At 38.0% G+C, this 23,132-nt stretch overlaps 1 protein-coding gene across 7 annotated transcripts in view; it reads right to left on the bottom strand.

The window, feature by feature from the left end:
• GALK2 (galactokinase 2) overlaps positions 1-23,132 on the bottom strand; it is a 224,419-nt gene that overhangs the window by 173,661 nt on the left and 27,626 nt on the right. For 5 of the 7 annotated variants that reach the window (XM_010356622.2, XM_010356623.2, XM_030931651.1 and 2 more), the window contains exon 2: positions 230-318. In XM_010356622.2, the coding sequence (XP_010354924.1) occupies positions 230-318 (89 nt within the window). Of the gene's footprint in view, positions 1-229; positions 319-3,760; positions 3,784-23,132 lie in introns of those variants that run through there. The other 2 variants (XM_030931650.1, XM_030931649.1) reach the window with 2 other exon arrangements.

Here is a 23,132-nt window from a genome sequence, read left to right as displayed (position 1 = left end):
ACTTGGTTTCAACAAATTTATACATTTAAAAAATGAATGAACAATACTAATAACATGGATAGGGAAAGATAAAAGTAAAGTGTGTTCCTTATGCAAAGACACATCTTACTATTAGTAGAGATATGTGAAATATTCTATTTTGGGAAAAATTAAGAAAAATATGTTTTTAAAAATTTAGATCTTACCAAAGGATGAAGAAAAAACTTAAGAGAAGGAACTTTTGAAATACCTATTATGTTGACTCTTCCTGGTGCTCGAACATAAAACTTGGGAATAGATCCAAACTTGGAGTTAAACATCTCCTTTAGCTTCAGTAACCTGAAAATAAAAGTACAATATTTCAGATTATCATATAACAGAAAATCCATAACATACACAGACACACACACACTCCATATGCCTGCCACCATTCATTATTCCTTAAAAGAATAAAAGCAAAATTTCCTAGTGACATACTTCCTTGAAAATCCCAAATGAACAATATTGTAATCTCTAAATGGCACAAAAGTATACCTAAGTACACTGAAGAATTTAAAAGTTAAGATTGATATACCCAACAGAAAAAACTACTTCCTTCCCTTTTGAAGAATCTAGTTTCTGTATACTTTTTTGGTGACATTCAGGGCAGAATCTCTTATATTAAAAGGTGCACCATGCAGTAGTTTATTTAGTTTCCTAAGGCTGTCATAACAGAGAACTATAAACTGGATGGCTTAACACAACAGAGATTTATAATCACAATTCTGCAGCCAGAAGTCTAAAGTCAGAGGTCAGTAGTACCTCTGAAAGCTATAGAGGAGAATCCTTTCTTCCCTGCCTCTTTCTATCTTCTGGTAGCAGCCGTCAATCCTTGGTATTCCTTGGCTTTCAGCTTCATCACTCTTATCTCTCCTGTGTCACCACATGGCATTCTCTCTGTTTTTCCTTCTTGTAAGGACACCAGTCATATTGGATTAAAGTCCATCCACTCTAATTGAGTATGACCTCATCTTAATTGATTACATTTGCGAAGATGCTAGTCCAAATAAGGTCACATTCTGCAGTTTCAAGTAGATACGAATTTGGGGGGTTATACTGTCTAACTCAGAACATGTAGTCAAATAAAATCTAGACTGGACATCAGGAAACCACAGTTCTAATTCTAATGAGATCTCTAATTCAATGTCGAAGTTTGGCAAATCATTTTCTCCTGGCCTCTCTTCTCTAAAATATGAGAATTTGAACTAGATATTCCTCATAGGTCCCTTCCAGACCCAAAATTCTTGTAATATATTTAATAACTTGATAGCTCTCAAATTATCTCAAGTCAATTCTGTGAATAGCCCTTATTATTTGTAGTCCCACATCATATTGTATCTGTGTACTAACACCAGGATGATAAACATTTATTAAAGCCTAAATATTCAGGATATTAATTAATTAAGGAACAGACACCCGCACCCAAAAAACTCAAGAAAATTTAATATAATAATATAAAAATATGTGGAATATTGTTGGAAGTTATTCAAGCTCATCTCTTGGGAATTGAATAGTCATCAGAAACTGTTTATACCAGTTTCTTTGGCTCTCTTCCTGCCTCATTCTCTTATTGCTCCAAAGACACCATTATAATTTCTCTCTGCTCAGTACTCTTTGCATTCCACCTGCCTCTGTGAACCTCTTAGTTTCTGCTCCTCCATACCTTCAGTTTTCATGACACTGTGGCCTTGACTCTACAAGACTTAACAGCTCCAGTGTCCTATACTAACTGATTACATTTCTGTGTCCCTTCGTTCAAATTCTCGAAAGATATAATCAGCTTGGCAGAGTTTAGGTCCTGTATTCATACAGGTCTAGATATCTGTGGCCAAAGAGTGAGGTCATTTAGTACAAATAAGGTCACTTGTTTTAGTTACAAATATGATCACTTGTGCTTACTCCTTCAGCAGAGGCTGTGGAAGAGAACAAAAGATCTCAGCAGGAAGACAATAACAGAATCTCTAACATATGACTCAAAATACATTTACTGGACTACCTGGTAGACATGGCTGCCTAAATCTGAGTTTCTCTATATATCCTCAAAAAACAAAACAAGAACAAACAAAAGTATACAAAAACTCTGTCTTCAGTATAACTAGAAGACAAAAATGCCAAACTTCAAGTTACCTATAATAGGGGGAAAAAAGAAGAGAGAAAAGAAGACCACATTGAACTACTGGAAACAAAAATTGAGCAAAAAAGCCAGGCACCCTGGGTGTTCCTGTAGTTTCAGCTACTCTGGAGGCAAAGGCAGAAGGATCGCTTGAGCCTAGAAGTTCTGGGCTGCAGTGCGCTACGCCGTCCAGGTGTCTGCACTAAGTTGGGCTTCAATATGGTGACCTGTGGGGGCCAAGGGATTACCAGGTTGCCTAAGGAGGAGTAAACCAACCTAGGAGGGAAATGGAGCAGGTCAAAACTGCCGCACTGATCAATGGCAAGATCCTGTCTGCGAGTAGCCACTGCACTCTAACCTGGGCAACATGAGACCCTGTCTTTGAAAAAAAGAAAAAAAAGAAAGAAAGAATGAAATGGAGGGAGGGAGGGAAGGAGAGAGAGGGGGAGGGAGGGAAAATTGAGTAAAATAAAGAGAAAAGAAGGGAGCCACCAAAACTAAGATTAATCTAAAACCACTACCAGAAAGAAAAAGTCCACCTATTAAAAAACAGGAGGTGTGGGAAAGAAAAAGAGGAAAGTAGAATAAGCTCATTGATTACTAAATAGGCAAGAGGTAAAAGTTAAAAGATACAAAAAAAAAAAAAAAAAACTGACAAAGCAATGATTTTTTTAAATTATAGTACAGACATATACAAGGATATTATTAAAGAAACAAAAGCATAGAAAGAACAGGTCCTGTGCAGTCAGGTAGACCTGGGCTTAAAACTCTCCTCTACACATGATGAAATTCATTAATCTAATTCACCTTTAAACTGGATAGACATATGTATCCCATAGATTTGTTGGGAAGATTAATAAGGTCATTTGGAACAGTGTCCAGTCCAGCACTGGCATGAAGCATGTGTTTAATAAATGGTCGTTATGATTATATCTTAGTTCCTGGGTTCAGTATCATTTCCACTCTGTAGCAGGTGAATAAGAATATATCATAAGCAATGAGAGATGGTAGATGTGTTTGTGTCAGGATAGGAAGCAATGTTAGTGCACTGGGTAATTTTAATGATGCTATTGATAAATCTTGGTGCTCTCTGCCCAGCTTCTTCTATTTTATAGAGAAGTTTGTTGAAGCAACTGAGGTTATTTGTCTGGATTTGAGATAGAATGACATAAAATTGGTGCTTTTCAACAACCACCACTGGAAAAAAATTAAAAACTGACAAAGCAGATAGTAGAAGTTAAATAAGAAAATAGTCCCCTGTTTTCTAAGGGTGTTTTAAAAATGTAAGTACAAAGGTAACCAATAAAACAAAAATATAAATCTTCCTAAATACCATAGAAATTTTAAAAATAAAGGAGAAAAGAAAAATATCTGGTAGATAGGAAAAACATAAAATGTACCATAGCATACAATTACAGGTTGAGCATCCCTAATTCAAAATTTCAAACTCCAAATCATTCCAAACTTTGAAGCTTTTTAAGCACAGCCATGATGTCATAAGTGGAAAATTCCACACCTAAGTATTTAACGCAAACTGTTTCATGAATAAAATTATTTTAAATATTGTATAAAACTACTTTCATGCTATATGAATAAGATGTATATGAAACAAATAAATTTCATGCTTACATTTGGGTGCTATCTCCAAGATATCTCATTATATATATGTAAATATTCCAAAATCCAATAAATCTGAAATCTGAAAAACTTCTAGTCTCAAGCATTTTGGACAAGGGATACTCAACCTGTATAAAATAATACGACAACTGAAATCAAACATATTAATCACATTAATAAATGTGAATGAGCCTCAACTATTAAAACAAAAAGATTTGCAATTTTGCTCCTAAAACAGGACTGAATGTATTATGCTGTATACTAGACACATAACTAAAACAAGGTGATTCTGAAAGACTAAATATCAAGAAATGGCCAAAGGTATTATAGGCAAATGAAAACAATAAGAAAACAAGTAGTAATCATGATCAAAATTGTAGGATTTAAGGTTACGCACTAAATGTACATAGAAGGATACCTTTCTTTAGAGAGAGAGAGATAGGGTCTCACTCTGTTGCCCAGGCTAAAGTGCAATGGGCAGTGGCATGATCATGGCTCACTGCAGCCTAGAACTCCTGGGCTCAGGCAATCCTGCAGTCCCAGCCTCAGCAGAACTACAGAGGCATGCTGCCATGCCTAGGTAAAATATTTTTTAATTTTTTGTAGAGGCATAATCTCACTATGTTGCCTAGGATGGTCTCAAACTTCTGGCTTCCAGGGATCCTCCTGTCTCAGCCTATGAGAAGGATATTTCTTAATGCTGAGAGCCACAAATCAAAATGAAGATACGGCAGTTAAGAAATATCCCAAATGAAACAGTAATCACTTGTATAAGGCAAAACTACAAGGCAATTTAAGGAAACACAGGTAGAAATACATTAGCAATAAGAGATTATAAGACACCTTAGTACATCAAGGAGGCCAAATCACATAGAAAAGACTCAATAAACTTGATAAAGTAAATTTTATGGATATATACACATATCAAACATTGTACCCTCATAATAGGCAATACAACTTCTCAAGAGTACATGGAACATTCACAAATACTGATCATATATTTGGTTACAATGAAACATTAGTAAATTCCATAAAGTAGAATTAATACAAACAACACTCAATGCAATAGAACTAGAAATTATTAACAAGAAAAATGACAAAATGTCCTCCTACCTGCAAATTTCTTAAGTGTCTTTTAAACAACTCTTGGGTGAAAGGGGAAATAAAGTGAAAGAATCTAAAAATAATAATAACATTAAAAGCTCTACTCATTAAAAATATATGGGATACATTTAAAGCAGTCAGAAAACTCCATAGTTCTAAACACTTTAGCAGTAAAAATGAAAAAATGATAATAAATTCTCATCTCCATAGGCTAGAAAATAAACAAAAAGAATGACACAAAAAAGATAAGAACAGAAAGTAATGATATGGGGAGTAGAAAACAGCAGACCTAAGTTAATAAATTCAAAGCCTGGGTTTTTAGGAAAAAAGTTAACAAAATAAGCCATTAGCTAATGAATTAATATGGGGGATAAAGCACAAATGTACAAAATAAAAAAGTAACAAAGGGAAAACACTACTAAACAGAAGACATTTTTTAAAAATAAGAAATGACTCTGCAGACCTCTATCCAAATATATCAGAAACTATAATAATCTGATTCCATTTTTTGTTTGACTGCTACCAGCTTTTAGACCTTAACTCTCCCTCTTTCCCCTTTCTACCTCACATTAAACTAATGGATAAAAATAAAGCCCCCGCTTTTGCCATGGGCCAAACCACATGTAGAAATCCTCTCGCTGGCTCCACCCTATAACCATCATAAAAACCCCAAGTCAGTCTCCTTTCCCTGCTCTCTCAAACCAGTTTTGGACCAGCTTAGGCAACCTGCCATGCTCCCCCAGAAAGCCTTATAATGTCAGTAATAAACTTCTAGAAAACCACAGAGAATTAATGATAAAAAGCAAATTTAATAATAAAAGAATTCACTAAGGTAACAGGGTTTAAGATTAATATACAGTAATCAGTAGACTTCATATGCAAAAACAAAAACCAGTTAGAGACTAGAATGGTAAAGAAAATATCATTAATGTTAGCACCAAAAAACACTAAACGCTTAGAAACAAACTTAATAAAAGTGCAAAACCTATTTGAGAAAAGTTTTAAAACATTCTTGAAAGACAAATAAATGGGCTGGGCACTGTGGCTCACGCCTGTAATCCCAGCACTTTGGGAGGCCGAGGCGGGCAGATCACAGGTCAAGAGTTCCAGACCAGCTTTGCCAACATAGTGAAACCCAGTCTCTACTAAAAATACAAAAAGTTAGCCAGGCATGGTGGCACGTGCTTGTAATCCCAGCTACTCCTGAGGCTGAGGCAGAAGAATCGCTTGAACCTGGGAGGCGGAGGTTGCAGTGAGCGGAGATCGTGCCACTGCACTCCAGCCTCCAGCACAGGCGACAGTGCAAGACTCCGTCTCAAAAAAAAGAAAAAAGAAATGAAAAGACATCCCTGTTTTGAATAAGATGATACAACATCATAAAGATGTAGTTCTCCCAAAGTTAATTTACAAATTCAACTAAATCTCCCGAAAAATACCAATAAACTTTTCTTATGGAGATAGACAAGTTAGTAAAAAAGATCGTATGACAAACAAATATGCAGCCAGGCATGGTGGCTCATGCCTGAAATCCCAGCATTTTGGGAGGCCAAGGCAGGCAGATCACCTGAGGGCAGGAGTTTAAGACCAGCCTGACCAACAGGGAGAAACCCCATATCTAGTGAAAATACAAAATGAGCTGGGCATGGTGGCACAGGCTTGTAATCCTAGCTACTCGGGAGGCTGAGGCAGGAAAATCGCTTAAACCTGGAAAGCAGAGGTTGCAGTGAGCCAAGATTGTGCCATTGCACTCCAGCCTGGGGAATAACAGTGAAATTCCATCTTAAAAAAAGAAAAAGAAAAGAAAAACAAATATGTAACAATAGTGGGCAGAACACTAAAAAAAGAAAAAACAAACAAAAAAAAAGCTTTGAGAGAGGAGTAACCCTACCAAACATTAAAACATACTAAAAGACCTCCATAATGAAAACAGTGAGATATCAGCACATAAATAGACTAGCAGACTTCAGTGGAATATCATGTCTATAAACAGATTCAAATAAAAATTTAATATATGATGATGGTGGCATCTCAAATCATGACATAAAGGTATTTTTTTTTTCTTTTTTTGAGACGTAGTCTCGCTTTGTCACCTAGGCTGCAGTGCAGTGACAGATCTCAACTCACTCCAACCGCCGCCTCCCTGGTTCAAGCGATTCTTCTGCCTCAGCCTCCCAAGTAGCTGTGACTACAGGCGTGTGCCACCACACCCGGATAATTTTTGTATTTTTAGTAGAGACGGGGGTTTCACCATATTGGCCAGGCTGGTCTCGAACTCCTGACCTCGTGATCTCCCCACCTCGGACTCCCAAAGTGCTGGGATTACAGGCATGAGCCACTGCACCTGGCCCACAAAGGTAAATTTTCAATAGAGTGCTAGTACATCACACCTGTAATCCCAGCACATTCAGAGGCCGAGGTGGGCAGATAACGAATTCAACAGATTGAGAGATTGAGACCATCCTGGCTAACACGGTGAAACCCCGTCTCTACTAAAAATACAAAAAATCAGCCGGGTGCCTGTAATCCCAGCTACGTGGGAGGCTAAGGCAGAAGACTCGCTTGAACCCAGGAGGCACAGGTTGCTGTGAGCTGAGACTACGCCACTGCACTCCAGCCTGGACAAGAAAGCGAGACTCCATCTCAAAAAATAAAAATAAAAATAAAAATAGAGTGCTAGTAAAATTGGTTAGACTTCTGGGAAAAGGTAAAATTAGATCCATATCTTAATCATACACAATAATACTCTCCAAATGGATCAGGAGTCTAAATGTAAAAAAGAAACTACAGAAAACAAGAAGAAAACACAAGTGAATTTCAATATAACTCAGGCTTAAGGGAAAGGTTTTCTAACCATGACTCAAAACACAGAGGCAAATTTTTTAAATTTGATAGAGTTGACTATACAAAAATTTTTTTAAAACTTTTATGGCAAAAACACTACAGAATTTAAAAAATAACTAATAGAAAATAACATATATTGTAGATAAAGAGCTAATATCCCTTACATTTGAGAAAAAAAAAAAAAAGCCTCTTAAAAACCATGTGAAAAAAGACCAAAACCTTGATAGAAAACTGTGTAGAAGGTATAAACAGGTCAGGCATGGTGGCTCACACTTGTAATCCCAGTATTTGGGACGCCAACGCGGGTGGATTGCCAGAGGTCAGGAGTTCGAGACGAGCCTGGCTAACATGGTGAAACCCCATCTCTACTAAAAATATAAAAATTAGCCAGGAGTGGTAGTCCATGCCTGTAGTCCCAGCTACTTGGGAGGCTGAAGCAGGAGAATCGCTTGAATCCAGGAGGCAGAGGTTGCAGTGAGCCAAGATTGAACCACTGCACTCCAGCCTGGGCAACAGAGAGAGATTCCATCAAAGAAAAAAAAAAAAAAAAAGATATAAACAGAAAACTCATAGCAAAAGACAGTTTCATAATGACCCTAGGCCAGGCACAGTGGCCCACACCTGTAATCCCAGTATTTTGGGATGCCAAGGCAGAAAGATTGCTTGAGGCCAGGAGTTGGAGACTAGTTTAGGCCACATAGGGTGACCTGTCTCTAAAAAAACAAAAAAGAAGGCCCTTAAACATATGAAAAGATGTTGTTCAGCCTTAAGTTTTAGTTAGAAATACAAATTAAAACTACACTGAGATACTATCAGATGGTGAAAATTAAAAAGCAACAATGTATTCTGATGTTGAGGTTCTGAGTAAACAGGCACTCTTCTATTATACACTGTTGTGGCAATACAAATTTGGTACAACACTTTCAGAGGGGAACTGGGCATTGTCTAACAAAAATACATACGTGTTGATTTTTACCTAGCAATTCACTGTCTAAGAATTTGCCCTGAAGATACACCTCCAACAATATAACATATATATATAAAATATTCATTGCAGAATAGTTTATAATCGCAAAATACTAGAAACAATCTAAACACTCTTACATAGGAGAATGTTTGAATAAATTCTGACTTGTTTCCAAAATGAAGTGCAATGAAACTATTAAAAAGAAAATCATTTCTAGAAATGTTGATCTAGCGATTTCCAGAAATATTACGTTAAAAGAAAAAAGCAAAGTGCTTTATCTGCTGAGATGGCCTAGGATAATTACTATCATATTAGCAATGAGCATCTCTAGTGCCCAGATCTTTATTTCAAAATAAATTACAGTTCCTTAAAGAAATGGCTGATTCCAGAACTGGGTAAGAGACAATACAATATAAACCTGAAACATCTTGCTGTGCCAGAAAGTAAGGAAGTGCTCAATGATAGTGGCATTTCGCAATGACACAGAAGTCCACCTGAAGAGGTTCCCACTGCCCAAATCTGAACATGAAACAACTGAGCATCAAAATAAATACAATAATAATGGAAACATTAGAATCCACAGAATAAAATAAAAACCTGAGTGCATAGTGATAGAAAAGGAAGAAAAGGAAAAGCATTTCCTTACAGTATAATGCCAATTAATAAATGAAAACGTATGGAAAAAAAAAAAACAGAAAATCACCACTTAGAAATCACTGTAGTAATAAGCAATTCAGGCAAGAATCAACAATGGATGCTAAAATCAGTAAATGCAAATTTGGTCAGAAACAGGATACCAACATATTCTCAAAGTCTTTCACCAAAAGGATACTTATAAATTACAGAAGAGAAAACAGAAACTATACTGGAAAAACCAGCAGGCACCTCCTTAAGTGATTAAGATTAACAGAATTGGTAATGGGACATATACATCATACGCCTTTTGATATGGTGTACTAAAGAAACAAAATCAATTTCTTTGTATTCCTCCTAAAAATGCATAAACTGAATCTAATCATGAAGAAATATTAGACAAGCTACATTAAGGGAGAAATTTCTTTAAAGCATGCTAAATGAAAATTACAGGAGGCCATTGTTTTAGACTAAGCTGTTGCACTAGACCCAACAGACCAAACCAAAATGTAGTACTGGAACTAAAGTTCCACATCAGCAAACCAAAAGTAAGTTGTTATCTGACTTTCCAAGATATCAGGAGAGAGAGAGAGGGAGATAATAGCCACATTTCCCAAACAGACCAGTCTTAGTCAGCATAATAATAAAATTCCCTCTGCCTTTAACAACAAAAAGTAACCTAAGTAGCCTGATGTTGACCAACCAGTTATTTTTGTATTGTTTTTTTCCCTATTCTTGCCTTAATAGGAAATTAACTTTAAAATGACCAATCCATTTTTTGTTCTTTGTTTCTGCTTTCTTCAGTTCTTTGTCTATAAAACCAATCTCCTCTGTTCAGTCCATTGGAACACTTATTCTATCTTACAGAATGGAGTGCTGCCCAATTCTAGAATTCCAAATAACACCAAGTAAGGTATTTAAACTGTTAAAATAAAAACTTCAGTCTAGTTAAATTTAAAGGGGTTTAACTGAGCAATGAACAATTCATGAATTAGACAGCCCCCAGAATCACAGTAGATTCAGAGAGACTCCAGGGATGCCTCATGGTCAGAATTTTATAGACCAAAAAAAGGGAATTTATAGACAAAAAAAGGGAAGTGACATACAGAAATCAGAAGTGAGGTACAGAAACAACTGGATTCCTTACAGTTCCATGTTTGCCTTACTCAAACACAGTTTGAACACTCAGCAATGTATGACTGGTTGAAGTAAGGCTGGTGGGACTGGCCAAGACTCAACTATTGTTACAGGAGCATACTCTTAAGTTAGGTTTTCAATCTTGTCTACCTATTAAGTTAGGTTGCAGTTCATCCACAAGGACACAAATACAGAAGCAGAGAGGCTTTCTCAGGCCATATTTAATTTGCTTTAACAAAACTAAAATTGTTGTGATTTTGTCTTTCGACAAGTATCCATCATGACATAAAAAATGAACATATGTTAAAGATTTTATTTATCTCAGTAACTAATAACAGAACTGGTAAGATGCTATAACCAATCAGAAAAAAGAATCCAAAGTCTCACCCCTATACAGTAAAATAAGGAATGGCCAATATGCATTTAGAAATATATACAAAAGGAACAAAATGCAGCAGAAACTCTGCAGACTTAAATGTCCTTGTCTGACAGCTTTGAAGACAGTAGTGGTTCTACCAGCATGGAGTTTCAGATCTGAGAACGGACAGACTGCCTCCTCAAGTGGGTTCCTGACCCAGGGTAGCCTAACTGGGAGGCACCGCCCAGTAGGGGCAGACTGACACCTCACACGGCCAGGTCCCATCTAAGACGAAGCTTCCAGAGAAACGATCAGGCAGCACCATTTGCTTTTCAGCAATGTTCGCTGTTCTGCAGCCTCCGTTGCCAATACCCAGGCAAACAGGGTCTGGAGTGGACCTCCAGCAAACTCCAAGAGACCTGCAGCTGAGGGTCCTGACCGTTAGAAGGAAAACTAACAAACAGAAAGGACATCCACAACAAAACGCCATCTGTACATCACCATCATCAAAGACCAAAGGTAGATAAAACCACAAAGATGGGGGAAAAAACAGAGCAGAAAAGCTGAAAATTCTAAAAATCAGAGCGCCTCCCTGCCTCGGAAGAAATGCAGCTCCTCGCCAGCAATGGAACAAAGCTGGATGGAGAATGACTTTGACGAGTTGAGAGATGAAGGTTTCAGACGATCAAACTTCTCTGAGCTAAAGGAGGAAGTTAGAACCCATTGCAAAGAAGCTAAAAGCCTTGAAAAAAGATTAGACAAATGGCTAACGAGAATGACAGGTGTAGAGAAGTCCAGAAACGACCTGATGGAGCTGAAAACCATGGCCCGAGAACTATGCGAAGAATGCACAAGCTTCAGTGGCCAATTTGATCAACTGGAAGAAAGGATATCAGTGACTGAAGATGAAATGAAGCAAGAAGAGAAGTTTAGAGAAAAAAGAGTAAAAAGAAACAAAGAAAGCCTCCAAGAAATATGGGACTATGTGAAAAGACCAAATCTACGTCTGATTGGTGTACCTGAAAGTGATGGGGAGAATGAAACCAAGCTGGAAAACAGTCCACAGGATATTATCCAGGAGAACTTGCCCAACCTAGCAAGGCAGGCCAACATTCAAATTCAGGAAATACAGAGAACACCACAACTGAAACTCCTCAAGAAGAGCAACTCCAAGACACATAATTGTCAGATTCACCAAAGTTGAAATGAAGAAAATATGTTAAGGGCAGCCAGAGAGAAAGGGCGGGTTACCCACAAAGGGAAGCCCATCTGACTAACAGCAGATCTCTCCGCAGAAACTCTACAAGCCAGAAGAGAGTGGGGGCCAATATTCAACATTCTTAAAGAAAAGAATTTTCAACCCAGAATTTCATATCCAGCCAACCTAAGTTTCATAAGTGAAGGAGAAATAAAATCCTTTACAGACAAGCAAATGCTGAGAGATTTTGTCACCACCAGGCCTGCCCTACAAGAGCTCTGGGAGGAAGCACAAAACATGGAAAGGAACAACAGGTACCAGCCACTGAAAAAACATGCCAAAATGTAAAGACCATCAATGCTAGGAAGAAACTGCATCAACTAACGAGCAAAATAACCAGCTAACATCATAATGACAGGATCAAATTCGCACATAACAATATTAACCTTAATTGTAACTGGGCTAAATGCCCCAATTAAAAGACACAGACTGGCAAATTGGATAAAGAGTCAAGCCCCATCAGTTTGCTGTACTCAGGAGACCCATCTCACATGCAGAGATACACATAGGCTCAAAATAAAGGGATGGAGGAAGATCTACCAAGCAAATGGAAAACAAAAAAAGGCAGGGGTTGCAATGCTAGTCTCTGATAAAACAGACTTTAAACCAACAAAGATCAAAAGAAACAAAGAAGGCCATTACATAATGGCAAAGGGATGGACCATTCAACAAGAAGAGCTAACTATCCTAAATACATATGCACCCAATACAGAGGCACCCAGATTCATAAAGCAAGTCCTTAGAGATCTACAAAGAGACTTAGACTCCCACACAATAATAATAGGAGGCTTTAACACCCCACTGTCAACATTAGACAGATCAATGAGACAGAAAGTTAACAAGGATATTTAGGAATTGAACTCAACTATGCACCACGCCAACCTAATAAACATCTACAGAACTCTCCACCCCAAATCAACACAATTTACATTCCTCTCAGCACCACATCGCACTTATTCCAAAATTGACCACACAGTTGGAAGTAAAGCACTCCTCAGCAAATGTAAAAGAACAGAAATTATAACAAACTGTCTCTCAGATCACAGTGCAATCAAACTAGAACTCAGGATTCTGAAACTCACTCAAAACCACACAACTACATGGAAACTGAACAACCTGCTCCTGAATGACTACTGGGTACATAATAAAATGAAGGCAGAAATAAAGATGCTCTTTGAAACCAATGAGAACAAAGACACAACATACCAGAATCTCTGGGACACATTTAAAGCAGTGTGTAGAGGGAAATTTATAGCACTAAATGCCCACAAGAGAAAGCAGGAAAGATCTAAAATTGACACCCTAACATCACATTTAAAAGAACTAGAGAAGCAAGAGCAAACAAATTCAAAAGCTAGCAGAAGGCAAGAAATAACTAAGATCAGAGCAGAACCGAAGGAGATAGACACAAAAAACCCTTCAAAAAAAATCAATGAATCTAGGAGCTGGTTTTTCAAAAAGATCAACAAAATTGATAGACTGCTAGCAAGACTAATAAAGAAGAAAAGGGACAAGAATCAAATGGATGCAATAAAACATGATAAAGGGGATATCACCACCGATCCCACAAAAATTCAAACTACCATCAGAGAATATTATAAACACCTATATGCAAATAAACTAGAAAATCTAGAAGAAATGGATAAATTCCTGGACACATACACTCTCCCAAGACTAAACCAGGAAGAAGTTGAATCCCTGAATAGACCAATAACAGGATCTGAAATTGAGGCAATAATTAAAAGCCTACCAACCAAAAAAAATCCAGGACTAGACGGATTCACAGCCGAATTCTACCGGAGGTACAAAGAGGAGCTAGTACCATTACTTCTGAAACTTTTCCATTGAATGGAAAAAGAGGGAATCCTCCCTAACTCATTTTATGAGGCCAGCATCATCCTGATACCAAAGCCTGGCAGCGACACAAGAAAAAAAGAGAATTTTAGACCAATATCCCTGATGAACATTGATGCAAAAATCCTCAATAAAATATGGGCAAACGGAATCCAGTAGCACATCAAAAAGCTTATCCACCACAATCAAGTGGGCTTCATCCCTGGGATGCAAGGCTGGTTCAGCATAGGCAAATCAATAAACGTAATCCAGCATATAAACAAAACCAAAGACAAAAACCACATGATTATCTCAATAGATGCAGAAAAGGCCTTCCACATGATTATCTCAATAGATGCAGAAAAGGCCTTCCACAAAATTCAACAGCCCTTCATGCTAAAAACTCTCAATAAATTTGGTATTGCTAGGACATATCTCAAAAAAATAACAGCTATTTATGATAAATCCACAGCCAATATCATACTGAATGGGCAAAAACTGGAAGCATTCCCTTTGAAAACTGGCACAAGACAAGGATGCCCTCTCTCACCACTCCTATTCAACATAGTGTTGGAAGTTCTGGCCAGGGCAATCAGGCAGGAGAAAGAAATAAAGCGTATTCAAATAGGAAGAGAGGAAGTCAAATTGTCCCTGTTTGCAGATGACATGATTGTATATGTAGAAAACCCCATCATCTCAGCCCAAAATCTCCTTAAGCTGATAAGCAACTTCAGCAAAGTCTCAGGATACAAAATCAATGTGCAAAAATCACAAGCATTCTTATACACCAATAATAGACAGCTAAATCATGAGTGAACTCCCATTCACAATTGCTTCAAAGAGAGTAAAATACCTAGGAATCTAACTTACAAGGGATGTGAAGGACCTCTTCGAGGAGAACTACAAACCACTGCTCAAAGAAATAAAAGAGGACACACACAAATGGAAGAACATTCCTTACTAATGGATAGGAAGAATCAATATCGTGAAAATGGCCATACTGTCCAAGGTAATTTATAGATTCAGTGCCATCTGCATCAAGCTTCCAATGACTTTCTTCACAGAATTGGAAAAAACTACCTTAAAGTTCATATGGAACCAAAAAAGAGCCCGCATTGCCAAGACAATCCTAAGCAAGAACAAAGCTGGAGACATCACACTACTTGACTTCAAACTATACTACAAGGCTACAGTAACCAAAACAGCATGGTACTGGTACCAAAACAGAGATATAGACCAATGGAACAGAACAGAGCCCTCAGAAATAATACCACACATCTACAACCATCTGATCTTTGACAAACCTGAGAAAAACAAGAAATGGGGAAAGGATTATCTATTTAATAAATGGTGCTGGGAAAACTGGCTAGCCATATGTAGAAAGCTGAAACTGGATCCCTTCCTTACACCTTATACAAAGATTAATTCAAGATGGATTAAAGACCTAAATGTTAGACCTAAAACCATCAAAACCCTAGAAGAAAACCTAGGCAATACCATTCAGGACATAGGCATGGGCAAGAACGTCATGTCTAAAACACCAAAAGCAATAGCAACAAAAGCCAAAATTGACAAATGGGATCTAATTAAACTAAAGAGCTCCTGCACAGCAAAGGAAACTACCATCAGAGTGAACAGGCAACCTACAGAATGGGAGAAAATTTTTGCAATCTACTCATCTGACAAAGGGCTAATATCCAGAACCCACTAAGAACTCAAACAAATTTGCAAGAAAAAAGAAAAAGAAAAAAAAAAAAAACAGAAAAAAAAAAACAAATTTGCAAGAAAAAAACAACCCCATCAAAAAGTGGGCAAAGGATATGAACAGAACTTCTCAAAAGAAGACATTTATGCAGCCAACAGACACATGAAAAAATGCTCATCATCACTGGCCATCAGAGAAATGTAAATCAAAACCACAATGAGATACCATCTCACACAAGTTAGAATGGCGATCATTAAAAAGTCAGGAAACAACAGGTGCTAGAGAGGATGTGGAGAAATAGGAACGCTTTTACACTGTTGGTGGGATTGTAAACTAGTTCAACCACTGTAGAAGACAGTGTGGCGATTCCTCAAGGATCTAGAATTAAAAATACCATTTGACCCAGCCATCGCATTACTGGGTATATACCCAAAGGATGATAAATCATGCTGCTATAAAGACACATGCACATGTATGTTTATTGCAGCACTATTCACAATAGCAAAGACTTGGAACCAACCCAAATGTCGATCAATGATAGACTGGATTAAGAAAATGTGGCACATATACACCATGGAATACTGTGCAGACATAAAAAAGGATGAGTTCATGTCCTTTGTAGGGACATGGATGCAGCTGGAAACCATCATTTTCAGCAAACTATTGCAAGCACAAAAAACCAAACACCACATGTTATCACTCATAGGTGGGAATTGAACAATGAGAACACATGGACACAGGAAGGGGAACATCACATACCAGGGCCTGCTGTGGGATTGGGGGAAGGGGGAGGGATAGCACTAGGAGATATACCTAATGTAAATGACCAGTTAATGGGTGCAGCACACCTAACATGGCACATGTATACATATGTAACAAACCTGCAGCATTGTGAACATGTACCCTAAAACTTAAAGTATAATTTTAAAAAAACATGCATTTAAAATATCAGTGATAATCACATTTCCCTCTTTCATAAAATAACAAATGTGATATTAGGGGGAAAAAAAAACAGAAATGTATACAAAAAAACTGGAAAACATTAATAGCCAGGGGGCAATCAATTGCATTCCACCAGACAGGATTTGCAATTTCTATGGAAAATAATACATAATTTGCATTGCTAACAGTTTTATATGACCTACAGAGTTGTGAAATACCATGAATCCATGAATACAATGAAAGTCTCAGAACTCACATAGAAATCAGATAACTTGAAAAGTATACTAGACAACTTCTAGTTTTCCTTTGAAGATACCTGATAATCTTTTGGTCCATTTCAAAGTTTTTCACAATTTTCCCTAAAACTCAAACTGAGGAATATTCTGTAAAACAGCTGCTCATAAAACACATAGAAAGGCTGAGGAAGTGTTCCACAATAAAAAAGATTAGGCCGGGCACGGTGGCTCATGCCTGTAATCCCAGCACTTTGGGAGGCTGAGGCGGGTGGATCACGAGGTCAGGAAATCAAGACCATCCTGGCTAACGCAGTGAAACCCCGTCTCTACGAAAACTACAAAAAAAATTAGCCGGACGTGGTGGCAAGCGCCTGTAGTCCCAGCTCCTTGGGAGGCTGAGGCAGGAGAATGGCGTGAACCCAGGAGGCGGAGCTTGCAGTGAGCCAAGATTGCGCCACTGCACTCCAGCCTGGGCGACAGAGCAAGACTCCATCTCAAAACAAACAAACAAACAAACAAAAAACATTAAAGAGGCAACAAGTAAGTATAGTATACATCCTAGATTGGGTCTTAGAACAGGAGAAAATATAGCAGTCCACCCTTATTTGTGGTTTTGTTTTCTGTGACTTCAGTTATCTGCTGTCAACCATGGTTTGAAAATATTAAATGGAAAAATACAGAAATAAACAATTCCTAAGTTTTAAATTCCACACCATTCTGAGTAGCATGATAAAATCTCACCTGTCCCATTCTGTCCTGTCCAGGACATGAGTCTTCCCTTTGTACAGGATATCCACACTATATACGCTACGCACCCACTAGTCACTTGGTAGTCATCTCATTATCAGCTTGACGTCTGTATTGTCTCTATATTGCAGTGCTTGTGTTCAAGTAACCATAATTTTACTTAATAATGACTCCAAAGCCTATGAGTAGTGTTGATGGTATACTGTTAAAATTGTTCTGTTTTATTTTTAGTTATCATTGTTAATCTCTTGCTATGCCTAATTTATAAATTAAACTTTATCATAGGTATTTATATATAGGAAAAAAGCAAATAGTATATACAGGATTCAGTACTATCTGTGGTTTCAGGAATCCACTGAGGGGTCTTGGAATGTATCCACCCATGTATGCTGTATTTTGCTATAAAGGACATTAGTAGGATAACTGCTAACACATCATATCTGTCAATTAGATAACACTGTTCTATCAATGTTAATTTCCTAATTTTAATCATTATGCTCTGATTATATAAAAGAATATCCTTGTTTTTAGGAAATATGCATTCAAGTATTTAAGGTTAAAAGAACATGTTAAATAAAATTTATGGAAGACCATTATTTTGGGCTGAGTTCCTCCACTAGGCCAAAATGGAGTCATTCATGCTAAAGTTCTCCATCACCAAACCAAAACTAAGTTGTTTATCTGATCTATAAAAAAGCAGGAGATACATGGTAGCCAAATTCCTAAACAGGCCAGTTTTAGCCAGCATGGTAAGGAAGTCCCCTCTGTTTTAACCCTTACAAGAAAAGGAACCTGAAGTAACCTGATATTATTAACCAATCTGCTTTTTATTATTGCTGTTTCACTTGTTCTTCTTCAAGCTATTTTGTAAAACCCAACTGTTCTGCCATGCCTAGCATAGCACCTCTCTATTTTTAGATGCTGCCCAATTCATGAATTGAAAATAATAATAAAAGCTAATTAGAGTATTTAAATTAGTTGAGATTTTGTCTTCTAACAGGCATGAGGTCCTCAACTTAATCTCAAACTGTTCAGGAAAAATATTATAAGGGGATAGGAGCAAGATAGCCAAGTAGAACCCTCTAGGGATCATCTTCCTGCAGAAATAACAAGCTGAACAACTATCTACCACAGAAGAAAGCACTTTCATGAGAACCCAAAATCAGGTGAATAATCACAATATCTGGCTTTAAAATCATGTCAAGGAATTTGACACTGAAGACGGTCGGAAAGATAGTCTTGAATCATTGACACCACCCCTCTCTTATCCTCCAGCAATGGTGGTGGCCATGTAGCATGGAGAGAGAATCTGTGCACATGGAGGAGTACAGTGATTATGGGGCTTTGCTTTGAAATTCAGTGCTGTCCTGTATCAGTAGAAAATAACACAGTGCAGAAATCAGCCAGTGCCCCTGGAAGGAGCATTTAGACCAGCCTTAGCTAGAGGGAAATTGACCATCCCAGCCGCCTGAAAGTAAGTTCTGGCTAGCCCAACCACCATGGGCTAAAGCACAACAGGTTCCTAAACAAATCTGAAAGTCACTCTAAGTCTTTGTAAGGCACTGAAAACCCTGACAACATTTCTACACATCCTGGGCCAGGGGGAATCTACTACCTTGAAGAGAAGGAACTAGTCCTGGGAGAATTCATTGCCTGCTGACTACAGAGCTATCAGACCTTGAAAGAACATCAGTGGTTGCCAGGTAGTATTTGTCATAGGACTTGGATGACCCTGTGCATTCCCAATGTGATGGCCATGGGAAGAGATTTGTTCTACTTGAGGAAAGAAGGAAGATTAAAGGGAACTTTCTCCTGAAGCATGGGTACCAGTCTGGTTACTGTGATATAGACCACCCAAGGACTCCTGGGGTCCCCAATCTAGGACCCTGGATGGCATTTTTGGACCTGTGCTGGACCAGAGAGGAGCTCACTACCCTGAAGGGAGCATCCCAGGCCCAGCAGCATGCACTACAAGCTGACAAAAGAGTTCTTGGGTAAACAGTGGTAGCCAGTCAGTAAACATCAGCAATAACCAGGCATTACTCACTACAGACAAGGGGGAGGTGGCCACAGGGAAATACTTCTGCTTGAGGAAAGAGGAGGGAAGAGTAGCAAGGACTTTGTCTTGCAGCTTGGGTGCCAGCTCAGCCACAGTGGAATAGAGCACCAAGTAGATTCCTAAGGTTCCTTACTCTATGCCCTGACTCCTAGACAGCATTTCTGGACCAATCCTGGGCTGAGCGGGAGTTCATCACCCTAAAGAGAAGGCCACAAGTCTGGCTGGATTTGCCACCTGCTTGGGCCTTGAGGGAGCATCAGTGGTAACCCTGACATGGTTTCTGCAGGCCTCAGGCAAGACCCAGTGCTGTGTGAACTCTGGGTCTGACCCAGTGTAGACCCAGTGACAGTGGCCACAGGGTACTTGTGTTTCCCATCCCCCAACTCCAAGAAACTCAGCATGGAGAAAGAAAATCTGTTTGGGAGAAAATTATGGTAAAGAATAACAGACTCTGCCTGGTAATCCAGGGAATTCTCCCAGATCTTACCCAACACCACCAAGGCAGTACCTCTACAAGAAGGCAAGAGACACAGTGTTACTGGGTGTGGGGCACCCCCTAATAAAGATATAGCTGCAGTGACCAAAGACTTAGATCATAACACTCAATTCCCTTCAAATACCTAGAAAGCCTGCCCAAAAAGGTACAAATAAATCCAGACTGCAAAGACTACCATAAATACTTGAGTCTTCAATGTCCAGACATCAGTGAACATCCACAAGCATCAAGACCATCGAGGAAAATATGACATCACCAAATGAACTAAATGAGGCACCAGTGGCTATTCCCAGAGTGACAGAGATAAGTGACCTTTCACACAGAGAATTCAAAATAGCTGTTTTGAAGAAGCTCAACAAAATTCAGGGTAACAGACCAGGTGCAGTGGCTCACACCGGTAATCCCAGCACTTTGGGAGGCCAAGGTAGACAGATCATGAGGTCAAGAGATCAAGACCATTCTGGCCAACATGGTGAAACCCTGTCTCTACTAAAAATACAAAAATTAGCTGGGTGTGGTAGTGCACACCTGTAGTCTCAGCTACTCGGGAGGCTGAGGCAGGACAATTGCTTGAACCCAGGAAGCAGAGGTTGCAGTGAGCTGAGATTGTACCACTGCACTCCAGCCTGGCGACAGAGTGAGACACTGTCTCAAAAAAAAAAAATCAGGATAATACAGAGAAAATATTCAGAATCCTATCAGATACTTTTAACAAAGAGATCAAAATAATTTAAAGGAATCAAACAAATTCTAGAGTGAAACACTCAATTGAAATACTGAAGAATGCATCAGAGTCACTCAATAGCAGAATTGATCAAGTAGAAGAAAGAATTGGTGAGCTTGAAGGCAGGGTATTTGAAAATACACAGTGAGAGGACACAAAAGAAAAAAGAATAAAAAAGAATATAACATGCCAACAAGTTACAGAAAATAGCCTCTAAAGGGCAAGTCTAAGATTTATCGGCCTGAAAAACATAGACAGTGAGAGAGACTGGGGTAGGACGTTTATTCAAAGGGATAATAAAAGAGAACTTTATAAACCTAGAGAAATATATCAATATTCAAGTACAAGAAGGTTATGGAATACCAAGCAGATTTAACCCAAATAAGACTACCTCCAGACATTTAATAATCAAACTCCCAAAGGTCAAGGATAAAGAAAGATCCTAAAAGCAGGAAGAGAAGAGAAACCAGTAACACGTAAAGGAGCTCCATTACATCTGTCAGCACACTTCTCAGTGGAGACCGTACAGGCTAGGAGAGAATGGCAAGACATACTTAAAGTGCTGAAAGAAAAAAAATGTTTATCCTAGAATAGTATATCCAGCAAAAATATACTTCAAACATGAAAAAGAAACAAAGACTTTCTGAGACAGACAAAAACTGCTGTCACTGACAGCAGACACATCCTACAAGAAATGCTAAAGAAACTTCAAACTGAGAGAAAAGGATGTTAATAAGCAATAAGAAATCATCTGAAGAAATGCAAATCAAAACCAAAACCACAATGAGATACCCGTCTCACACTAGTCAGAATGGCTATTACCAAAATGTGTCAAAAACTAACAGATGTTGATGAGGCTGCAACGAAAAGGGGACATTTATAATCTGCTGATGGAAATATAAATTAGAAAGTGTCTGGAGTTTCTTCAAAGAACTTAAAACAGACCTATCATTTGGCCCAGCAATCCCATTACTGGGTATACATCCAAAGGAAAATAAATCATTCTACCAAAAAGACAAATGTACTCATGTGTTCACTGCTGTGCTATTCACAGTAAGAAAGACATGGAATCAAACCCAGGTGCCTATCAATGGTAGACTGGATAAAAAAAAATGTAGCACATAAACACCCTGTAATACTACATAGCCATAAAAAAGAGTAATACCGAATTCTCTGTAGTAAAATGGATGCAGTGGGAAGTCATTATCCTAAGCAAATAAACACACGAACAGAAAACAAAATATCGCATGTTCTTACTTATAAGTAAGAGCTAAACATTGAGTACACATGGACATAAACATGGAAACAAAAGACACTCCAGACTACTAGAGGGAGGAGAGGAGGAACAGGGTACGGGTTGAAAAAGTATCAGGTACTATGCTTATTACCTGAATGACAGGATACAGGCCCCAAACCCCAGCATCACACAATATTCTCATATAACAAATGTGCACATGTACTCACATATCAACAGTAAAAGTTAATTTTTTTCAAAAAAGAAATCATCTGACGATAGAAAATTCACTGGTAATAAGAAAGACACAAACGACACAAACACAGAAGAGTGTAACACTGTGACTGTGGTGTGTATACTACTCATATCTTGAGTAGAAAGACTAAAACATAAACCCATCCAAAATAATAACTACAATAAATTCGCAAGACATAGACAACAAGATACGAATAAAAACAACAAAAAGTTAAAAAAGAAGGTAGATGAATTTGAAGTGTTTTTTTTGTTGCCTCTTTTCTTGCTTGTTTCTTTGTGTAATCGGTGTTAATATCAGTTTAAAAAAATGGGTGATAAGATGTTATTTGCAAGCCTTATGGTAACCTCAAATAAAAAACACAAAACAGATACACAAAAAATAAAAACCTAGAAATTAAAAACCAGAGAAAATCACCTTCACAAAAAGCAAGACAGGAAAGAAGGAAGAGAAGACTACAAAACAACAAGAACACAACAATAAAATGGCAGAAAAGTCCTTACTTATCAACCATAACATTGAACGTAAATGGACTCAGCTCTCCAGTCAAAGGACATAGAATGGCTGAATGGATTAAAAACAAAACAAAATCCAATGATCTGTTGCCTACAAGAAACATACTTCACCTCTAAAGACACACACAGACTGAAAAAGAAAAGGGATGAAAAAAGATATTCCGTGCCAATGGAAACCAAAAAAGAGCAGAAGTAGCTATACTTATATCATACAAAATAGATTTCAAAATAAAAACCATAAGAAGAGGAAAAGAAGGTCATTATATAATGATAAAGGGGTCAATTCAGCAAGAAGTAACAGTTGTAAATATATATGCACCTTATACTGGAGCATCCAAATAT

This window comes from Rhinopithecus roxellana, chromosome 5 (assembly GCF_007565055.1).
Source record: "Rhinopithecus roxellana isolate Shanxi Qingling chromosome 5, ASM756505v1, whole genome shotgun sequence".
Classification (NCBI taxonomy): Eukaryota; Metazoa; Chordata; class Mammalia; order Primates; family Cercopithecidae; genus Rhinopithecus; species Rhinopithecus roxellana.
This window is presented reverse-complemented; position numbering and strand designations above follow the sequence as displayed.